The sequence below is a fragment of the Phascolarctos cinereus genome, unplaced genomic scaffold, assembly GCF_003287225.1.
Source record: "Phascolarctos cinereus isolate Bilbo 61053 unplaced genomic scaffold, phaCin_HiC Scaffold_7;HRSCAF=346, whole genome shotgun sequence".
Taxonomy (NCBI): Eukaryota; Metazoa; Chordata; class Mammalia; order Diprotodontia; family Phascolarctidae; genus Phascolarctos; species Phascolarctos cinereus.
The window spans coordinates 4,332,530-4,355,208 of NW_027556180.1; the positions used below are offsets into that span (position 1 = coordinate 4,332,530).

General features: G+C 43.8%; 1 protein-coding gene across 3 annotated transcripts in view; it reads left to right on the forward strand.

Moving 5' to 3' along the window:
- Positions 1 to 21,752, forward strand: part of ATP13A5 (ATPase 13A5) — a 111,671-nt gene extending 89,919 nt beyond the window's left edge. The window contains exons 26-30 of one of the 3 annotated variants that reach the window (XM_020964642.2): positions 2,447 to 2,621; positions 6,251 to 6,456; positions 15,370 to 15,458; positions 18,332 to 18,412; positions 20,631 to 21,752. In XM_020964642.2, coding sequence (XP_020820301.1) covers positions 2,447 to 2,621; positions 6,251 to 6,456; positions 15,370 to 15,458; positions 18,332 to 18,412; positions 20,631 to 20,891 — 812 coding nt within the window. In that variant the 3' untranslated portion in view covers positions 20,892 to 21,752. Of the gene's footprint in view, positions 1 to 2,446; positions 2,622 to 5,103; positions 5,339 to 6,250; positions 6,457 to 10,714; positions 11,696 to 15,369; positions 15,459 to 18,331; positions 18,413 to 20,630 lie in introns of those variants that run through there. The other 2 variants (XR_002320364.2, XR_013483439.1) reach the window with 2 other exon arrangements.
- The last annotated feature ends 927 nt before the right edge of the window (positions 21,753 to 22,679 follow it).

Below are 22,679 nucleotides of genomic sequence, written 5' to 3' on the forward strand. Positions count from 1 at the left end.
CTTACTAGCTAGAGGACCCTGGGCAAATCACTTTTTCCCTCATCTGCCAGCCAAAGGGTAGGGTTTAGTGACCTAGAAAGTCACTTCTAGCTTTATCTCTGTGATCCTGGGGTCCTGGGATTGATACTCACCCACAGATTATCTGACCTTTTGACCTTTTCACCACTAGTGTGGCCTCACCCTGGCTAGACATCATGTCGCAATCCAGTCTCAATGGAGGCTGGATGGGAAGAGGCCTAGAGTGAGTCATTTCTAATATTTCCTACATAATGGGCAGCCTGATGTTGACTACCTGGGCTAAAGGAAAACACTTCCCATTCTTGAGGGAGTATGATTAAAAGAGAAATTGCTGTCACCAGGGTTTCCAGCCTGCAAATTTCTCTGTCTTTTGATGCCCAATAAGGAAAGGGTCCTCATGTGTTGGCCCCAGAGCCAGAAGGACTCTCAGAGGAAATGGGGTTCAATGCCTTCATTTTAAAGAGGAGGAAACGGAGACTGAGGGGGTTTGATGTCCTCAGGGCCATTCGTCTGGTAAGTGGAGAGACAGTGACATAGGTTGTTGGGGAGCCCTGGGATGGGGCTAGTAAAAGACTGGCTTTCAGGAAATTCCACTAAGGATAGTCACTGTATTAGGAAAACCTCAATCATTCAAAGAGACACCCTGGATATGGGCAAATAACGGCCCTCCAACATGTGTTGGCTGTTTGGACCAGTGCCTCTGCACTTCTAGTGTTCACAAAGTCATGCCTGGTTCCTGGCCATCAGGATAGGTCAGGGACATCGAGAAGGAAGGTGACCAAACCGACTTCTGCGGTCTCTGCTCTGGGAGGCCATTGGCAAGGAGAAGGATTCAGATTTCAGCTAAGACTCCTTCCAGCTCCCAATGTAGGAGCAACGTCACAGATTCGATTTCAGTTATAGCCAACGCAAGTGGATTATTGGATATATTGGATATACCAATGCAAGCGAATTCAATTAAATATTTATTAAGCACCTACTATGGAGAATGTTGCTGCAGTTGTGGACCAGAGGAGCCTTTGGGAACGTTGTAGGGGGAAAGAAGAGAGTTGGATCGATGAGTTTCACCATCCAGCAGACTGGATTCTACCCCCAGTCCTGCCTGCTTCCCACTCCCTGGGGCATCTCAGACACACTGTCATAACTGAGCCTTCTCTGAGCTCTTTTCTGGGTCCATCCCCCAAAGACCCATTCTGAAACTACTTTCATGTGTCAGAAGTCCTATGAGCAGCCAGATTTCATGGAAAATGAGCTGGCTTGGGAACTGGAAGATATAGGTTGGAATCCTGGGTCTGATGCTTACTACTGAAGACAATGCATTTCACATATCTGGGCCTCAGCTTACCCCCCTGTCAAATGAGAAGCCTCTAAGATCCTTTCTTGCTCTCAGCACCTTGGCCCTCTAATGCCTTTAGTATTTGCATTGCCATTAGAGATGTAGATACCAGCCCCTTTGGACTTGTGTTGACAGTTTTTGAAATATGAAAAGTCATCCTCCACTGACCAGCCTTCTGACGAGGAGCATCTTATGTCTGACTGGACATGGGCTGATGCTAAAACCAGAGCCACAAAGTCTGCAGCTGAGCCTGCAGACTCAAACGGTCCCTTTCTAGCTTCATGGAGAATCGACCCAAGTTTGGGCTCTACTTGTGACGCCCTCAAGACCTTAGGCTTCTCTTTCTGCCACAATGGAATGTAGTGGGCTGTTTGTTTCATTTTGGGCTGATTTCATCAACATAGAAAAATCTGGGTGAAAGAAACTCTAGCTACCAATGCACACCAGCAATTTGTTTTGGTTTTGTCTTAGAGAGTTACTTGGGGATATTGAAAGGGTAAGTGATTTGTCCAAATTCACCCAGACAATTCTCACTAGTGGTGGAATTTGAACCCAGATCATCTTGACTCTAAGGCTGGTTCTTTATTCTCCATGCCACACAGCCTCACAGACTGATAATTGATTATTTAAAACATCCTTAGCAATAATGTGTTTACATATACACATATGAGGTCATAGACACATTCGCATGTATATATATGTACACGTATGTTCTAAGGACAGATCCAGAAGACAGTCAAGGGGGACTCCATGTAACTTTGCATTTCACGCAGAATGAAGCGTCCCCTCAGTTATCTCTTCCAAGATGTCATCCGCAGCCATCAGTACAGAAAATACTGCTGTTTCAAGGGTCAGCCTCATTGGGACTGCCTCCAAGGTGCACTTCAAAATTCGGCCTGGGGCCATACAGCTTCCTATTGAATGCTGGGGCAATTTTTAAGCCTTTCTTTCTTATTTCTAGATCAGGCCTCAGGCCCCAGAGGATTGCTCCGGGTTTGGATACTTGTAGAGATGAAAACAAACACTCTCTGGGTGGTGTCCTCACAGTGTGAGCATGTAAAGCAGGAATAACTGTGGCCTTTTTTTTTTCAGTGAGCTCCACTCACGCATACCCAAAGCTGGCTCCGTACCGACCTGCTGGACAGCTCATCTCGCCCCCCCTGCTGCTCTCTGTCTTTCTGAATGCCTGTTTTTCGGGCATTGTGCAGATATGGGCTTTCCTTTTTGTGAAGCAGCAGCCTTGGTACTGTGAGGTACAACGGTACAGGTGAGGCTGCACGGGGCATCAATTCAAGGGAAGCTGGAGGGGGCAAAAATGTGCGTAAAACATAAAATTCCATCAAGAATCTGTCATCTCATGTCTCATAGATGTGGCCCTTAATTATCTTAGAAAGATGAGAGTCTGTCTTATTATCAAAGAACTCATAGAAAAAGCTTCTACAACATTTTCAGCTATTTTTTCAGTCATGTTTGCTCTGTGACCCCATTTGGTGTTTTCTTGGCAAAGATACTAGTTTGCTATTTCCTTATTCAGCTCATTTGACAGACAAGGAAACTGAGACAAACAGGGTGAAATGACTTGCCCAGGGTGACATAGCTAGTAAGTGTCTGAAGCCAGATTTGAACTCGGGAAGATGAGTCTCTCTGATCTCAGGCTCGGTGCCACCTAGCTAGCCCTTTCTACAGCATCCTTTCCACCAGTTATCAACCCTACTGGCTCCTGTTTCTGTATTTAACAACTTTCTCTCTCAAGAAAAGCTTCTTTACATATAACTTAAGCTTATTCACATCTTAAAATAATACAGTACCGTATAATATAGTATAATATTGTACCATACTGCACAGTATTATATGTAGGGTAGTACTCTACAGTACTGTAAAACATAGCATTATAATAAGGTACTATGCTATATGATACTAAAATGTAATGCTCTGCCATCCTGTACACTCCATTGTATGACATTGTAGTCAGCCCACCACACTGTGCTCTCCAATACAGTGTAATGCTATGCGACATTCTAGTTTATCCCACTTCTCTCCTCTCCTGTACCATGCATATAGTACTATCTGACTCCATCCTACCCTATCCCACTCTATCCCACTCCATCCCATCCCACCCTATCCCATCCCACCCCATCCCATCCCATCCCATCCCACCCCACCCCATCCCATCCCATCCCACCCCACCCATCCCATCCCATCCCATCCCATCCCATCCCACCCCACCCCATCCCATCCCATCTTATCCTATCCTATCCCATCCCATGCCATGTATTAGTGGTTCTCAAACTTTTGGATCTCCGAAGCCTCTTTAAAATCATGGTGGACACCACCACCACCAAAGTGCTTTTGTTAATATGGGTTATAGCTATTTTATTGTATTAGAAATTAAAGCATCTTATTATTATTGTGAAAATGACTTTGACCTTCTGACCCCCTGAAGGGTTCTCTGAGTGCCCATGAATCACACTTTGGGAACTGCTCTTGTATATCCTCCTGAGACAGCAAGGTGGCTAGTGGCTAGCATTGTACTTGGAGGCAGGAAGACCTGAGTTTGAATCTTGTATCAGAGGCTAGCTGAGCAAGTCTTTTAACTTCTGTCTCCCTCAGTTTCCTCTTCTGTAAAATGGGGATAATAATAGCACCTACCTTGATCAAATGAGATATTGCTTGTCAGGCCCCTTCCAAACCTTCCAGCTGTGGCTATTTGCTATCACCACGCTCATGTTCCAAACCTCACTGAGCTGTACAAGCGTGGCATTGCACACTGTACCACTGTGCCATGCTGGACAGCACCGGCATGGTTTTGTCTTGTCTTTGTGTCACCAGGGCCCAGCACGATGTGCAGCACCTCCTGGGCACCCCATAATTGCTTCTTTCTGGATAGAGACTATATCATACTGTAATAACTAGAGATGCCCTGTGAGCTTTTGGTCTATCCAAGCACAATGGGGAGCAGCATGCTCTAGAGGACAGAGAACCAGCTCTGAGCTGGGAAGACCTGCTCCCTGCTGCTTGTCTGACCCAGCAGGTGGTTCTGGCCACTGGCCTGCCTTAGAGGAGGGGGTTCAGGGGTCTCTGCTAGGGGATCCCTACCCACATGAGAGCACAAGTCTGATCAATTACAGAAGCTCCTCCTGGCTTTTGTGACTGCCTTTGTTATTATCCAGACCATCTCCATTTGCACAGGGACCATTTTCCTTTTCTCACAAGGTCCATTACTTCTCATTAAATCCTTATTCTGTTTGCTTCTCCACTACGTCTTTAAGCTGCCATGGCAACCAAATTCCTTTGCATTTTTCCAAGCTACTGGTTATCCTTGCGCCCTGCCAAGCCTTTCCTTGCTCTCCTCCCTTCCTTGGGGAGGGACCAGGCCGGGGCTCTTCCATTCCATTAACCAGGTGCTCTGCCAAGTTGTCTGGGCTCCGGTGGCCTGCTCCTCCTTTCTTTGACTTTAGATGATGACGTCAGGTGGGATGGAAGCACAGTTCTGGCACTAGTCACGCTTGGTGCTTCTGCTTCAGATGGAGTTCTTTGATGCTTTTGAAAGCACAGAGAGAGTGGAGGGGAGGCTTCTCTTCCTGCTAATAGAGTGAGAAGGCCCTCTCGGAGCAAGGAAGCTTTGTGGACCAAAAAGGAAAGATGGCCCCACTTTATTAGGTGTGTTTGGAGGAGAATCAAAGCTTCCTCTGTTGGCCAGCCTCTTCCTCCTTCCCCCACTCCCCGCTCTTCTTCCTTCTGTTTCTCAGCAGGCTAGCTGAAGGCTGACCCCCCTTCCAAGCCTTCTCTCTGCAATATTGCTGGGGAAGGCAAGCAGCTTCATACAGGAGAATCTCCCTGGGAGGAGAGAGTCGTTGTCTTTTGTCAGCAGCCATGCAAACCCGGTGACTGTGACAGGAGTATTTCTCTCACCATGCAGTAATAAACACCAGACAACAAAGGCTGCCTTCTGCCCTGCCTTGATTCACGTGGATAAGAAGATGAGTAGGTGTATAATCCTGCCTTGCCTGCAGTCTGAGAGTAAATCCAGCAGAATTCTGCTCCCCTGCCTGTGCCCCTGTGGTCCCACCACTCAACACTCATCTTGCTCTTGTACGGCCCCCATGGCTGGCGCGTCCTCACTTATTTGCATTTAGCCAATTTAATCGATAAGTACTTAGTGAGCACCTAGTGTGTGCCAGGCATTGGGAATGCAAGTTCAAAGACTGACTCTATCGCTTCCCATTAGGTACTTACATTCTAAAAAGGATAGAGAAGGATCCATGTCCATTTATACAGCACTGAGATTAACATAACTCTTGTGTTATTTCTATGTACTTATGTGGCACACACAAGTGTGTGCACATGTTGGTTCTCTTAATAAAATATACACTCCTGGAGGGCGAGGATCGCTTCTTCGCTTGTTCTCCTGTGCCTAGGACAGTGCCTGGCGCCAGGCAAGCGTTTAATAAATGCTTGTTGATTTTTGACTGAAGAAGAGGGCTGATGATCAATCAAACAAGGTGCCAAAGGGCATCCCTGCATGGTGAGCAGGTGCTGGACAAAGAGCCCAAACTGCTGGGGCTTTATGGACATTTTGTGCTCAGAACTGGATGCCCGGGAAACCATATTTTGGCAAAATGTCAATGTGCGAGACAGAGTGGACCTGTGTTTCCTCACCAGCGATGGGATGATGGGTCAGTTACCAAACCTTTCTGAGCCTTTTCAGTCTTGGTCTCCACTGCCTAGCGCCATTCTTGGGCACTTACTGGTTGTATGATTAACTCAGCCTCGGTATTCAGGAAGACCTCCCCTAACCACATAACGAGACTCAGACTGTTCTTACTACCAGTCCCATCCCCCCAGTCAGATAAGATTAGAAAGAAAGTCCCCTTAAATGCTGGTGCTTCTTTGCAGCCAGTGCTTCTTGGCCAACCGAAGTGATTCCTTCTCTGATGCCAGTGTGGATGGAAACTTGACGATGGGGAATGGGACTCTGACTTCGAATTCCGTCCTGAGTTTTGAGAGTACCACACTGTGGCCCATTACAACCCTCAACTGCATCACTGTGGCCTTCATCTTCTCAAAGGGGAAGCCATTCCGAAAGCCTGTCTACACCAACTGTGAGTATCTGCGTCCAAGTGGGCTTCTTTTAGAGAATTCACCAGGGTCCTCTCCTCACCTGAGTCTCAGCAAACTGGAAGAGAAGTCATGTCAACGCCTACAACCTATGCCCTCTACACATACACACGCACGCACACATGCACATACACACACGTGCACATACACATGCATGCACCTTTTACTGCGCTTGACTTAATGATAGGAACTTTCTATGAGGATCACTGAATTCCAGTGATCATTATGGCCCCCCCGTGAATCTTAGCCTTCTTTGAATGGTCAGGTGGGCCTGGCCTCATTTGGGAAAACCATGGAACTTCAGAGCTGAGAAGACAGTAGAGATGAGCCAGTCAGAGCGTTTAGTTCTTATAATAACTGAGTTACTGACCTCCAGAAAGGATAGGTCCCAAAGGCAGGATAGAAGCCCCTAAGCACCAACCTCTCTGTGGCCACATTCATAATTGATTGACTATATCAAACCCCTAGTGATTCAAAAACAAGATACTGCTGCGAAGTACATAGAGTGATGAACTCATTAGGTCAAGGGCTCTTAACCTGTGGTCTGTGATCTTGTTTTAAATATATATGTAAGTATGTATACATGTATGTGTCTGTCTGCATATATTTAGTAACTATATTTCAGTAGAATTGACTTCTGCTGCACTTTTATGACTTTTATGCATTTATAAACATTACTCCAAGAAGGCTTTCCCACACTGGCTGGCAACAGGCTCCAGGACACAAAACAAGAATAAAGAAACTCTGGGTTAGAAGGTGCTCGTAATGCAGCTAAATGTGTAAGCTCTGCTCCGATGATTCACCAAAAGCAGCTGACATCATTCTTGCTTGGGTAAAAATGTTTTATTTTGTTTAATTCTTGTAAGAGCTAAATTAAACTCCATGAACACTTACTGGGCATCTACTGTGTGTAAAGCAGTAGGCATGAGCATCTTAATGGGTTCAGATGGCCGTCTGGGAGTCTTCCCATTCAGGTAAGACCTAGTGGCAGTAAAGTCTTCCTGAGCATAAAGTCCTACACCAGAGCCTGGAACCCAGCAGGGCCCATGCGGACAGAAAGACAGACAGACTTTCTAAAATAATAAAACGTGGATGAGCAGTCAGCATTGAGTTTGTGGGCTTGAGCCACTGATTTGGTGTGGCAATCCTCTCATTCCACAATTCAATTTAATTTTGGAAACACTCACCAAATATTTACTTTATTAAAGGCTCTCTTCCAGTTGCTGGGTATGCAAAGACAAAACCAGAGGTCATTCTTGCCCTCTAGGAGCTTGCAATCTTGTATGGGCATGAGACATGCACAAATTACTTTACTACAATTAAGAAGTGATTAAGTAAGAATGGTCAAAGTGACCTGAGAGACTGGAAGAGGGAAGGGTCATTGGGGCAAAGTTCTCACGGAACAGATGTCAGCTAAGCTGGGCCTTGAAGGAGCAGAATGTCAACAAGCCAAGGGGTTCCTCCAGCCATGAGGGGCATCTTGTCCCCAGGTCATGAATGAATGAATGCATTAATGAACACTTGTGACTTGCTTACTCTGTGCCAAATACTATACTAAGCTATCTGGATATGGATACACAATCAATAGTCCTGGCCCCAAGGGAGAAACAGCACCCAAATGCAGTAGTCAGGGTGAGGTATTTGGGTTTGGAAAATTATAGAGATGGTGACTGGAGCCATGATGGGGGCGGGGGGGTGGAAGGCACGTTACACTGGTGAAATCCAGACAAGAGCTCTGGATCTAGCTCGGGGCTTCACGCCTCACAAGTGATGTTGAAAGTGTGAGATCTCAGGGGGAAGCTATTTGATGAATAAGAGGTTGGAAAGTAAGATTTATGAGTCTGCTTCTTTAGGCCAGAAGGTAGAACGAAGTCTGGTAAGGTGAGGTTAGAGTCTTGGACTTGAAATCAGAAAGACCAGAGTTTGTATCCTACCCTTAAGCAATGCCAACTTTGTGACCCTATGTAAGACACGTCGCTTTTCTCAGCCTCAGTTTACTCATCTGTAAAATGGGACTAATGGCATTTACCCTTCAGGGTTGTGGTAGGGACAAAATTTCACACACACACACTCACACACACACACATTCATACATACATGTGTAGTTCCTAAAACAAAAAGAATTAAATGAATGTGAGATTAATAATAATGATGATGATAATAATAATAATATACCCCAACCTTCTCTAGCTTATAAAAGTCACAAGGACATATAGGCAAGAGATGGGTGGCTTGGGGCAAGCCCCCAGCTGCTCCATATGTCTGTCCCACTGAAGGCATGTACAGATCAGCTGTCGGGTTTGTTGGTTTAAAAGGAAGGACTCTTCATTTCCAGTCAGGGAAGGGTTAGATTAGTGTCCCTCCCCTGAAACTGGCTAGCTGTGAAACGCGGGTGAGTCAGTCAAGCATCACTGCATCAACAAACATGTGTTAAGTGCCTCTTACATGCCAGACAGGGCCAGGGCTGGATTCTGGGGTCACAGAGACTAAGAGTGAGACAATCGCTGAGCATCTCGAGGACTTGTCAGGGGGACAAGTGAATCTATAAATATAAATGGAATAAATACGAAAGCAAAACAAAATCATTCAGTATGAGTTAGTTAAAGGGGAATTAGGGATATCACTCGAAACATGTAAACTTTCTGAGCCTCTGTTTCCTTATCTGTAAAATGGGGATAATACTACCTCCTCACAGGACTGTTGTGAGGCTAACATGAAATAATGGATATAAAGTGCTTTGCAAAACTTCAGTGCTTTATAAATGCCGGCTATTACCATTATTATTGTAAAATGTTCATTCTGCAAATGCTTAGTGGACCACCTCATCTGTAGTCAGCCGCAGAGGAAATAGGGGATTTGTACTGAATAGAAGGAAGATTTTTTTTAAAGCAGGAGTTGCTGTTAAAATTGGAAATGAGGATGTAGAATCTCCGTCCCCTGGAGAATTTTTGGTGAGTGGGGAGATTTGTAGGTTAATAGACAAGGTGATCGTGGATTATAGCTACAGAGATGGGAGTGATCTTTGAGGTCATCTGGTCCAGCCTTTCAGTTTTCAAAGGAGGAACTGATGCTCAGAGGGAAGTGACTTGCCCAAGGTCAGAGGTGTTCATCTAAATCCAGTTCCTTTCACCCCAGATCCAGCTTTACTTCCACTGTGCCGCATCATTTCTCAGTTAGGCTTCCTTGTTCAATTACCCAGTGATCTCATTGGCTCCCATGGATTTAATTACTGTCTGTCTGCTGATGATTTTCAAATCCTGGACCAACCTCTCTGCTGATCTCCAATCTTGCATCTGCAGCTGCCTTTCAGACGTCTTGAACTCCAAATGTCCAAAACAGCACTCATTCCCTTTTCCCCTAAACCCTCTCCCCCTCCTACTTTCCCTATTGCTGTGCTCCCAGACCTTCAGGCTCCCAATCTAGGAGTCATCCTGGACTCCTTACTATCTCTCACCATCTTTCATATCTGATATGGTGCCAAGGCTTGTCAATGTCACCTCTGCATAATCTGTTGTCGATTTCATCTTTATGATGTCTCTTGCCAATTTCATCTCTGCAGCATCTCTTGTCTATTTCACCTCTGCAACACCTGTCCTGTGCTCTCCTCACACCTAGACCGTTTCAATAACTGCTGAGGGAGGGAGGGTCTGCCTGACTGAAGTCTCTCCCCATTCCAGTCCATCCTTTGTTCAGCTACCAAAGTGATTTCCTAAAGCTCAAGTCCAACCATGTCATCCCTCTACTCAATGAACCCTAGTGGTTCCCTATCACCTCCAAGTTCAGTACAAAACCCCTTTTTAACCTAATCCCCTCCTACCTTGCCAGTCTTTTTACACCTTACTCCTCAACATGTACCCTTTGATTCGTGACACAGGTCTCCTGGCTGTCCCAAGAACAAGCTCTGTCCCATCTCTCAGCTCTGGGCATTTTCTCTCTGTCCCTCGTGCTTGGAACGTCTCCCTCCTCATCTCTGCCTCTTGGCTTCCCTGACTTCCTTTAAGTCCAGCTAAAGTCCTGTCTTCTGCAGGAAGACATTCCCAACCCCTCTTGATTCTGTGCCTTCCTTCTCTTAATTATTTTTATTCATCCTGTTTCTACTTGTTTGTGAGCATGTTTGCTTGTTTCCTCCCTCGTTAGATTGTGAGCTCCTCGAAGGGAGTCTTTGTCTCTTTTTGCACCTGTAGCACTTAGCACAGTAGATGCTTAATCAACGTGTATTGACTCTGTGGCTCCTCATTACAGGGACCTCTGTGATTAACCAATCACTTGTGCTGACAGCTGTATTAAGGAGGCCCGCCCAGGAAGCCATCCGCCAAGACGACCCACGTGTGTCGTCCCCTCCAACAACAGGCACAACTTTGATTTGATGGAATGGAAATCAGTAATGATGATTGGCTGCCGTAGAAGCACGCACGGTTCATTTCAATTGTGGCAGAATATGTACCGGGGAAGAGCGAGGCTCCTGGGGTCTGAATGAATGCGAGTTCCAAGTCCTAGCAGCCTGGCATCAGCAGTGTCCTAGAAGTCCAGGGGCGCTCAGGTCTTTCCCAGCTTCCTTTGGGGGAGACCATTGATAATGGGAGACCCTGTCTGTCTGCTCCACACAGTTGTAGACAAGAAGAATGGAAAGGCTTCCTTCCACACCACGTTGTAAGAAAGGGGCTCAAGGGCTATTCGGGGACTCATGGACTCGCTGCCTGCCTAGTTTCTCCCCCTGCGGGTTGGGTCCTCAGGAAGGCTTTTAAAATAGCAATTCTAGAGTTCCACCAATAGATGGCGATGAAGGTTGCACAACCTTCTGCAGGTTTGATGCCACTATAGCTTCAAAGTTCTAGACACGAAAGGACCCTCAGAGACCGTCTAGTCCAGCCCCTACACTTTACATATGAGGAAACTGAGGCACAAGGAGTTGTCCAAGGTCAGACAATTTGAAAGTGGAAGAACCGGGACTAGGCTACGCAAGATACAATTTCTGCTAATTCTAGGTTAGGACATGTTGGCATACACTTTTCGCAATGATTAAAAGGAAGAATCTACATTGATTTTAGTGGAGAAATGCTGAAAGTTGAGAAATGACAAAAACACTGTGCTAAGATACTAGAGCTAACAGACGTTAAGAGGAGAATGGTGTGTCTGGAGAAGGGCTGCAAGTGCATGCCACCTGAGGGTCACAGCTCCACAGTCTCTGTCGCTGGATCTTCAACCATATCATGCCCCCCAACTGTGAGTGTCCCCAAGACTCAGTGTTGAGTTCTCTTTCAGCTGTCTACTCAGCTCCCGCGGGCTCCATTGGTATTGCTTTGCAGATGGCTCCCAGATCTGTGGATCCAGCCCTTGTCTTTCTCCTGTGCTCCAGGCCAGTATCCCAACCTGCTTATTGAACTATCAACTGGGTGTTTTTAGGCATCTCAAAAGCAAAATGGAGCCAATTACTTCTCCCCTGAATTCTGCTCCTCTTCTGAATTTCCCAATTACTATCAAGGGAGCTAGTCACTCCAGCTCACAACCTTGTCACCATCCATAACCCCTCACTTTCACTCATCACCACCTGTATTCAATCTATTGCCAAATTGTATCATTTTTTCTTTCCAACATTTCTCATAACCATTCACCACTTTATTGCAAGCCTTCCTGCCCTCTCACTCTAATGATTGCAATGTCCTTCTAACTGGTCTCTATTTCTAGGCTCTCTCCTCTCCAATCCATCTTTCACTTAGTTGCCAAAGCAACTTTCCCATAACAGATCTGACCCTGCATCAACTCCAGTGGTCCCCTACTACAGTGGTATCTACTACAGTGGTATCTCTGGGATCAAATAAAGACTCCTCTGTTGGGTATTCCAGTCCTTCACAGCTGCCAAGTTCCCTTTCTCACCTGATGATGCATCCCTGCCCTTCTCACGTGTTTCAGTCCAGCCAAACTGGCCCTCTTGTTCTTGCCATAAATGATTTGATCTTGCCTCCTTGTCTTTGCACAGGCTTTCCCCTGTGTACATCTTGTCTGCTCCCACCCCAGCCCCATAGAATACAATTTCCTTGAGGGGCGGGATGGACTTCCTTTTGTCTTTGAATGATCAGTTCCTAGTATGGCACCTGGCATGGTTGGCACTGAAAGCTGGCTTGTTGATTAACTGGTGGGTTGATAGACCTGAGAGAATGAGTGTGAGGCACATAATCCATGTTCAATAAATACTTGTGGCTCAAGCTGGTTCTCTTGTACTTTTCTCTTTGGTGAAACCATCAAGCAAGAACTCAGGGACAGGTGAATGCCATCTCCCCCCTTCCCTCCACTTTCCATCCAATCAGGGATACTTTGGCAGGTAAAAGTGGGGTGGGGTGTTTCATTTCCATTACAAGAAGGAAGCAGTTATGTCAAGTGGTACTCACTGGTGCAAGGACAGTTTATTACAAATGAGGCAGATGGTGCTTGAGGAATTCTCTGATAATGTTAGGCTCCCTGAGAGTCAAAGTACATCCACTTTTACAAAATTCCAGGAAGCTTCCACTGAGGAATTCTCTGTTATCCTAATGCACCGTTCAATGGCAGGGAGACGCAGCCTTCACCAATTTTTTTTTTAATGTATTTGTACATTTTGATTCGGACACAACCACCCTTTTTAAAAAGTATATATATATATATATATATATATATATATATATATATATATATATATATATATTTTTAAATTAAGAAGCATTTTTAATGCATCTGTCCTTCCCACTACACCTTCCCCTTGTCTCTCACCATTGGGGAAAAAAAAAGCCTTCTCAATCCATAACTATATAATCCAGCCAAATAAATTCTGACATTAGCCATGCCCCAAAATGTGTGTGTCTCTGCATTTTAGACTTATGATCTCTTTGGCAGAAGATGAGTGATATGCTTTATCTCATTATTTTGGATTCTTATTGTTTTGACAAAGTCCTAAACTCTTTCAAGGTTATTTTTGTCTCTAATGTTGTCATTGTGTAAAACATTCTCCTGTTTCTGTTCACTTTGCTATGCATCAGTTCTTGGAGGTCTTCCTAGTTTCCTCTGAAAACTGTTTCATTGTTTCTTATGACACAATCATATTGTTTGATTCAAATACCACAATTTGTTTAGCCAGTCTCCAAGAGGATGACAATTACTTGGTTTCCAATTTTTGGCTATCATAAAAAGAGCTGTTAAAATTTTACCCAAATAGGAACTTTGGTTTTTCCTCTGATTTCTTTGTGGTTATAAGCCTAAGTGGTATTGGTAGGTCAAAGATGATGCACAGTTTAGTAACATTTTGCATACAGCTCAAATTGCTTTCCAAAGTGGCTGGACCAATTCACAGCTCTATCGACAGTGCCCTACTTGTACCAGTTTCCTCACGATTCTTCCATCATTTGTTATTTTCTAACTTTTGTCATCTTTGCATGTTTGAATGGTGGGAGGTGGAATCTCAGATATGCTTTAATTTGAATTTCTTAGTGATTTGGAACATCTCCCTAAGATATTTGTTGTTAGCTTAGATTTCTTTCTTTTAAAATAGCCTGTTCAAATCCTTTGACCATTTTATCTATTGAATAATAGCTCTCAGTTTTATAAAATTTGAATCAATTCCTTTTATATATCTTGAGTATTAGACCTTTATATAACAACCTTTTCTAATAAGCAATATCTACGTACTTCCCCCTACACAGAAAACATTAAACCACATTCTCTGATAGATCAATTGTTAATAGGAGAGTAAATGTCATTTCATACTCCTATTGTACCAAGTCTGAACAGAGAGAAAGGATGCTTTCACTTTAGTCATCTGGAACCATCACCGGTATTCGATCTGAATTCTGTTGACTTTGGGTGTCCTCCACACTTATATCATTGCAATCATAGTATAAATTCATAGGATCATTGAATTTGAGAGTCGAAAGGTGGTCATCTGGTCCAACTAATAGGTACAGAAGAATCCTCACTCTGATATGCACCAGTAGTTCTCCAGCCCCTCCCCTGAAGACCTCCACACAGACAGAACTCACTTCTCCAAGCAGTCAATTTTCCTTTTGAACGTCGCTCAACTGTAATTTCTTCTCTTCTGTTTTTTTTTCAGTTCGCATAAGTTTACATTTTTTTCATGTTTCTTTGAATTCCTCATATTTGTCCTCACTTGTGGCTTAGCAGTATATTATATTTATACACTGACATTTGTTCAGCCTTTCCTTAATTAGTGAATAGCCATTTTATTTTCAGATTTTTGCTGCTAAAAAAATATGAATATTTTGGCATGTATGGGAAACTTTTTTTTTGTCATTGATTTCTTTTGGAGGGGTATAAATCCAGTAGGAGAGTCATTGGGTTCCAGAGCATGAGCAATTTAGCGACTTTTCACATAATCTCAAATTGTTTCCAGAACAATGGGGGGCCAATTCACAGTGCCACCAACGGTCTGCGTTCCTGTCTTCCCACAGCTCCTCTAACACTGACAATTTGTCTTTTATGATCTTTGCAAATCTGATGGTTGTGAGGTAAAATTTTAGAGTTGTCTTAATTTGCTTTTCTCTTATGAATAATTTGGCACAATCTTTCCTACGTTGTTGATGGTGCGCCTTTCTTCTTTCATACGTTATCATTCTTTCACCACTTACCTTTTGCAGAATGGCTCATGACTTTATAGCTTTGGAATGTCACATATTTTCACAGATTCTCTACTACTTTTTTTTCTTGAAAATTGTTCCTTAGGAAGACTTTCTCAAGGAATCTTCACTTTTTAAATATCCTGAGACATTTAAAAACATGCATGATGTCCAGAAGATAAGAAAAGGCCATCTCAGTGCAGACTACCTCTTTACTGAACAGTCCTTGACTCTACCATGTATATCCATGATGGGTCTTCTCAGAGTAACCCAGGTACCTCTGTTTGTGTCCCTCAGATCTCTTTTCATTCCTGCTGTTTGCTGCCCTTGGTGTGACTCTTTTCATTACATTTGCTGACATTCCAGTGATATACAGTGGAATGGAGGTGAGTACTCAACCCAGCTATAAACCTTGGGCCATCCCAGGAACCTGTGAGAGGATCTTTGCTCAGTCATTATCATTATATATTAGGTCTTGCCCCCTGCCCCCACCTCACCATTCTCTTTAATGATTATTTATTTCTTGATCTTTTCATAAATACTTACATTCAATCATATAGGTATCAGGTCTGGATTCAAATCTTGATCCTACTACATACTGGTTGTATGGCTTTGGACTAATCATTTCTGTCCTCTGGACTGCAATTTCTTTCTCCATAAATCAGGAAATCAGATTCTGATTGCCATTTTGAAAGGAAATTCAACAGAACCTCCTAAAAATAACTGTGTATGTGGTGGTGATGGTGAGATGGAAGGGCAAAATTCTACATCCTGGACTAATTGTATTTTGTACAGTATTTTTACTGCTAGTACTTATGTGTCAGAGTTTTTTATTTCTTTTGTTTTGTTTCTTGTTTTTGACCCACAGTGTATCTGAACCTGGATAACAATTTATATAAGCAGAGGGCTTAATACAAGTGTTTCAAAAGCACCAACTATGTGTCTGGGACTGTGCTAGGCATTATGGGGGAAACTGAAGAGATATAAAGCATGGCTTTCCCCTTTGGTGTGTTGGAAAGATAAGATGTTAATATATGAAATGATCAAACAATTATAGTCACAGGTAGTAAGTGATTGAATGTAATTAATGAAGACCAGCGGGGTTCATAGGTTAGGGTGATCACAGTGACATTTAATCTTCAAGGAAAAGTTCACGAATGAAATGGAAATTAAGTTAAATTTTGACACATGTGTAAATTTTGGTTAGCTAAAGAAGCAAGAAAAAGACAATCCAGACAGCCAGAACAGCATGAGCAAAATTTTGGAGGTAGAAATATGAGATTGCAGAAATATGTGATTGGGGGAAGGAGGAGGATTCAGAGAGAATGAGGAGAAGAAGAGAAGAGTCCTACCTGCAGATCAGGTAGGACTTAGGATTAGATTGCAGTGGAAAGCTGTGAATGCCAAGAATTGGAGCTTAGACTGTGCTACAGGCAATCAGAAGACATCAAAGGCTTCTGAGACAGAGAGTGATGTCTCTAGCACAGTGATGTGCAGATAGTATATTTCAATTCAACTAAATTTAAAAATCATTTATTAAGTACTTACTGCATGGAAGTACATCGCACAAGGCATTGGAGATACAAAGTCAAAAATGAAAAAAATGGTCCCTGCCTGCGAGGAGCTCATATTATACTGATAGAATAAAAGATATTGAAAAATAAATGTATCAGTGGAAAGGATTGTTTTTGGTTAATCTTCTGCTTACAGTTTTGAAGTCCTGGCATATGGAGTAGGGAAAGACAGGAAGGCTAGTTAGAAGTTTAGCAAAATAAGTTAGGAAAAAGATGCTGGGTCCTGGAGGAAGTAATCATGTAGTGCTGGGTAATCACAGTGGGAATGGAGAGGGACAAGTTCCCTCTAGATTCTCCTTGAATGCTTTATTGGACCATCCTCTCACAAACGATTCTTCGATTCAACAAGCATGTATGTACTGAGCATCCACTATGCAGCTGATGGGTGTAGCAGATACAAAGGTAGAAATAAAATAGTCCCTTCCCTCAAGAGGCTTACATTCTTCATTCTTCTATTCCATTTACAATATTGAACAAGTTGGATAAAGGACATGTTTCTATTTGGATAAAAAGGCAGGGAACAACCTAGGGCTTTGAAATGACTCCAAGAAGGACCAAGAGAAGGAAGGGATGGGATTAAATGGCTGCTTGGCATGAGGATCCAAGAGATGCCAGCCTCTTATGTTGTCCCTGTCCCCCTAAGCCACCCCAGCAGTCATTGACTGCCAACAGCTGCTGACCACATCTGGGCTAGTGGGGATAAAAGGACAATAGAATTGCCCCACCACCTTGTGGCACTTATGGGTGTTACTTTCCCTTGACCATATCTGGGGGAATCTCTAATCACCCCTCATTCCTTTTGTGTGTATGTGTGTTTTTAAGGGAGCAAAAAAATTAAGGACTTTTATGAAAGTCGTAGATTCAGGTAAACTTGCATTTAAGACACTTGAAAAATATTTTTTATAAAAAATATACTCATTCCACTATCTAATTTTTCAAGCTTGGGTTGTTCTAGCAACAAGTTTCAAGTAAGCTTTGTTTTGTGGAAAACAGCCTAATGCTCTTTTTTCTCAGTTTTGAAGGCATAAAAGGAACAATATCTTATAAGGTTTCTTATGGTATAATAGGAAGTCCATATGGAATGGAGTAGGCTAACTGGTCTTGGAGTTAGAAGGCCTGATATCTATTACATAGATTGCTGTGTGACCCTGAACACAACACTTAACCACCCTGAGCCTCATTTCATTATAAAATGGAGGTAATTGAGGTACATTGCCTACCTTGCGAGGCTGCTCTGAACAAAATGTTTTGTGACCCAAGAGCAGCACTATAATTAGGAATTTTTCATCTGGGCTAACAACAGTTGAGTGGGAAGTGGGGATTGGGAGAGAGGGAGGACAAGGTGGCAAAAATGGCAATTGTCCTTGGATTCAGACATTTGGGTGCACAGAGCAGTAGCTTGATTCTTGCACTCGGGTGGAAAGGGCCCCCTGTGGAGGGGCACTATAAGAGGACCCTGGGGGTTGTGGGATAGCTAGAACCATTGAACAAGATCAGCTATGGGTGGGGATGAAGTCTCTGGGCAAAGGAAGGATTCCCCCTTACCCCTAGAGTGGCGGTGGGCCTGGGACAGAGCTCCACTGGTCTTGTGCTAGTCATAGCTCTGTCTTGAAACACTCCATAAACATGAATGGTTGTTGTGGGACAAACTTGTAACTTTGAGACATGCTCCCCTTTCTGAACAGCTCATCCCAACAATCACAACGTGGAGGATCTCGGTTCTTGCAGCATCGCTTGTCCACTTCTGTGTGGCATTTTTTGTGGAGGTGAGCCCAGGGTCTGGGGGACAAGGAAACAAAGGTTGGAGATGTAAGACCGTGTTCCCTGCTGACTGTTTCAGCTTATAAAGTTATTTAACGATGGTCTGTGTTCTTGTGGAACAAGTTTCCTTAAATGTCTGCAAGTGTTCACTGAAATTTTAGGTTTAGGGAGTGTGGATGCTTCTCTTGAAAATCTCGGAGTAAAAAAAAAATAGAAAATCTCAGAGTAACTTCAATTTAATTCAATTAATGAATGTTTATTCAGCACTTACTGTGTGGCAGGCACTGGAATATAAAGCCAAAAATGAAATAGCTCCTACCCTCAAAAAGCCTACAATCTGTTTTGGGGAAATGATGTGCACAGATAAATAAACTGAAAAAATCTGTATGAAGTTAATGCAAAGTAATTTCAATGGAGGCTGAAGGAGGGGGGAAGAGGGAGGGAAGCACTGCCAAGTTAGGAATTAGGAAAGGCCTAATTATCTGGAGAGAGGCTGAACCTCCCCAGAGAAGTAAGGAAAGCAGGATTACCAAAGTACCAATATTCCCACTGGATGGGCATGCATTTAATTGGGAGCTAGGATGGCCATGGATGGTTCAACACAATGGAACAGAAGCCAGAGTTTAAAAAGGGAAATTGGGCCTCTCTGACACTGAACTGCCATCTTTACCAGATCTCCTCTTCAGAAGGTGGGACATTACTTACGCAAGTTGATGGCCACACTATGGTCTGTCCCAATTCTTTCCTTTTCCGTTCACAGACAAATGTTCATAGGGTCATGAGATTCAAAGCTGGAAGGGAACTGAGAGGTCATCTCATCAACCCCCTTCATTTTCCAGATAAAGAAAGGGAGGCCCAGGGAGGTAAAGGTCAGACAGGTTGTACGTTAGTAGGAGAGCCAGCATTCAATTCCAGTTCTTCTGAAGTCAAACTTGTTACTTTTATTTTTTAAAGAAAGAAGAAAGAAAGAGATACCAAAGATTGAATATGTGTTTTCTGAAGGAAGGGAACTCTGTCTCTCAGTAAAGGATGAATTAATAGAATTAAGCAAGGTTTCCCATGTGCCATCCACTGTGATAAGTACTGGGGATAGAAAACAAGCAAGAAAATAATTCCTGCCCTCAAGAAGCTTATATTCTAATGGGGGAGACAGCCCACATAATGAAGTTAGAGTTGGGAGAGGAGGCAAGGTAATGGCCAGACTGTAGGAACGGACTGCTACCAGGACTAGATAATGTGGAAGCTCACCAGTCAGAGCCTTGGGTCACAGGGGTGGGAGTTTAAGTTCTGGGCAGAGGAGGAGAAGGCTGGAGCTATAGGGAGCATGGTGTAGACATAACCCAGCTGCGGCATGGTGAGCCTGGGACCTGGACTAGAGAAGGTAAAAACTTACCAAAGTTTGGGATCACGAACTTTTTCTAACAGTTGATAGACTTGTGGATTGGGGTGGGTAAAGAACAATCACAGCCCTTTCATGCCTGATTTGAAGAGAGAATTCTCCATCTCAACCAAGACTGTCTTTGGTTTTTAGTGTGGGCTGTGTTATAGCAGACATTACAAAGTTGAAGTCCTAAGCAGTGTTCCCTAAAATTTCATTAAGAACACCTTGAAAGCCAAACAAGAAGGGCCCCCAGGACATCAAAGGGCCCTGGGCCCATGCCAGGTCAGGACTGGATGAAGGAATGGTGGCTGGTTAGCCTAGAAGAAGAGAAGGCTCAGGGTGGGAGTGAGAACTATCTTCAAGTATTTGATGGCCGCATGTATAGATGTTGGAGAGACTGGGCATGTTCGCTTTGGGTGGGGTGGGGTGGGGCAAGGCCAGAGTCTGCAGGGATTGAGTTGTTTTGGGGGGTAGTGGTCTCCAAACAGAGGCTGGCTAACTACTGGTCATCAAGGGATTTTTAGGGCCAGTTCTTAGCCAGGTTGGACCAATGAGGTGTCTTCCAACTCTGAGATTCCATGACCATTTCAGCTGGGGTGGGGAGGGGAGAAGGAGGTGGGGAGGGATGGCAGTCTACTAGTCTTAGGAGAGTCTTTCAAGGGAGAACTCCTGCAACAGTCCCAAAGAAAGGGGCTGGCATAGTGGATGGTCTCACGGGCAAGGGAGGAAGGAGGGAAAGGGTGGTTGAGGGACATGCTACACATGAGGGAGAAAGGGGGTAGGTAATGGGGAGTATGGCTTATTTTCTCCTTTGGTATCAATAAATGCCCTTGACTTTGCAGGATGCCATCCTTCAGAACCGAGCGTTCTGGCTGTTGATCAAGAAAAAATGGGGGGTACATTCTAAGAGTCAGTATCGGAAATGGCAGAGGAAGCTGGCGCAGGACCCCAGCTGGCCCCCTACAAATAGGATGGATTACTCAGTAGAAGGCAAAAACGGTTTCTATGTCAACCCTGCCTATGAAAACAGTGAGTCAACACCGGTTCCGACAGGTGATGTCATAAGGCGTAGCACGGAGCAGCATTTCTGGACCCGGCTTTGAAACCCAGGCCTTACCTGACTCATGTCAAACCTTGCCAGGCTTTGTTGATTGACCTGCGGAGGAGAAGCATCTGTTTTGATCAAGTACAACCTGGAGGAGAAGGGATGCGATTCTGTGCAGTTTTTTGGCCCTCCTCAGACAAGGATCAAAAAGAACTTTCCCTGTGAATTAAGTGTCTCCCAAGAGAAAACACAACAGATGCCAGGTGGGACTGTGTCCTCCAGCACAGAGACACTGAGTCTCAAGGAAAGTTATTTATTTCTAATAAAGGTTATTCAGTGCCTAAATAGCCTTATCCTTTTGGAATCCTGTCACTTTTCTGGGTGGCCATGGATGAGCATTAGAAGAAACAGACCGGACTAGTTTTAATTTGGTCACTTTTCAAACAGAATTTGAGTGTTCTAGAATCACATGATCTTTAAGGTGTTGGTTCCCCTTAAAGAATTATCCCAACTTTTTTCAGAGGGACATTCATCTGCAGGGCATTGATGTGGTACAGTGGATTGACTGTTGACTTGGGGTCAGGAAGACCTGAGTTCAAATTCCACTTTACTAGGCATTTTCTAGCTGTGTGACTCTGGGCAGATCAATTAACCTTTCTTATTTTCCTCATCTATAAAATGGAAATAATATCACCTTTCTCCTGGGGTTGTTGTAAAAATGAAATGAGATAACAGGTGTAAAGTGCCTTGCAAACTTTAAAGCAATATAAATGTGAGCTAGTATGATTGTCATCATTAGCTATGGGCTATTGTTATTGTACTTGTGGGTCTATATACTTAGTTGGGTAAAAAAGAATGTCCTGTTTGTCCCCTTTTCTTATGTAAAGTCTAAATAGAAGAGTAAAAATAATTTACTGACCTCTTTTGTAACATTATCTTCATTTCCAAGTAAATTCCTCTTATACCTGTTCCCCAGAAGGCCAGTCCTTGTAACAGAGAATTTTAAGAGAGGGAAAAGATCAGCTCCTCAAAACTAACCGACACATTAACTGAGTCTGACCATATATGCCGTGTTCCCCACCTGCAGTCCTTCACCTCTGCAGGAGAGGGGGAAGGGAATTTTTCTATCTCTTTTTTCAAGGAAAGCTTGGTCATTATAACTGCAGTGTCTAAGTTTCATTTTTTGGGTGTATTCTTTCCATTTACATTGTGGCAGTCATTGTGTTTGTTATTTTCCTGGTTTTTCTTACCTCACTGGGCATCAGTTCATCTAAGTCACCCCATGTGATTATCATATTCATGTTCCTCATGGACCAGTAACAGTCCATCACATTCTGGTATCACAATCTGCTTATCCATTCCTTGGTCAATCTACTCTGTTTCTAGTTCTTTGTTACCCTGCAAAAAGGGGCTGCAATAAGTACTTTGGTGCACATGAGGCTGGATTTGACTTCCTTGGGGTATGGCAGGGGTGGGGGGGGCTCTCTGAGTCAAAGGGTAGGGAAGCTTTAGTCACTTTCTTAGTAGAATTCCAAATGTGAATCTGCAGCCTCACTTTTGACGGAAGTCTGGTCTCGACTATATTAAGATTAAAGCGTCCTGGGAGATGGCAGGTGTGTGCTAATCTGTTACCAGCATATAGGCATAGTGTGGGCAGACAGCCATTCAAGCAGCCTCCATTAGAAGGAGGGGATCTCTCAAAGGCATTCCTGGGGGTGCTAGGAGAGAAGGTCCTTTGCCAAGTTTGGCATGAGGGCCTGGATTGACACTCACCATTCTGAAACGTATATTATAGTTCAGTGATGGAATTGATAAAGGTTTAAAAATGCTTCTGCTATAATTGGAC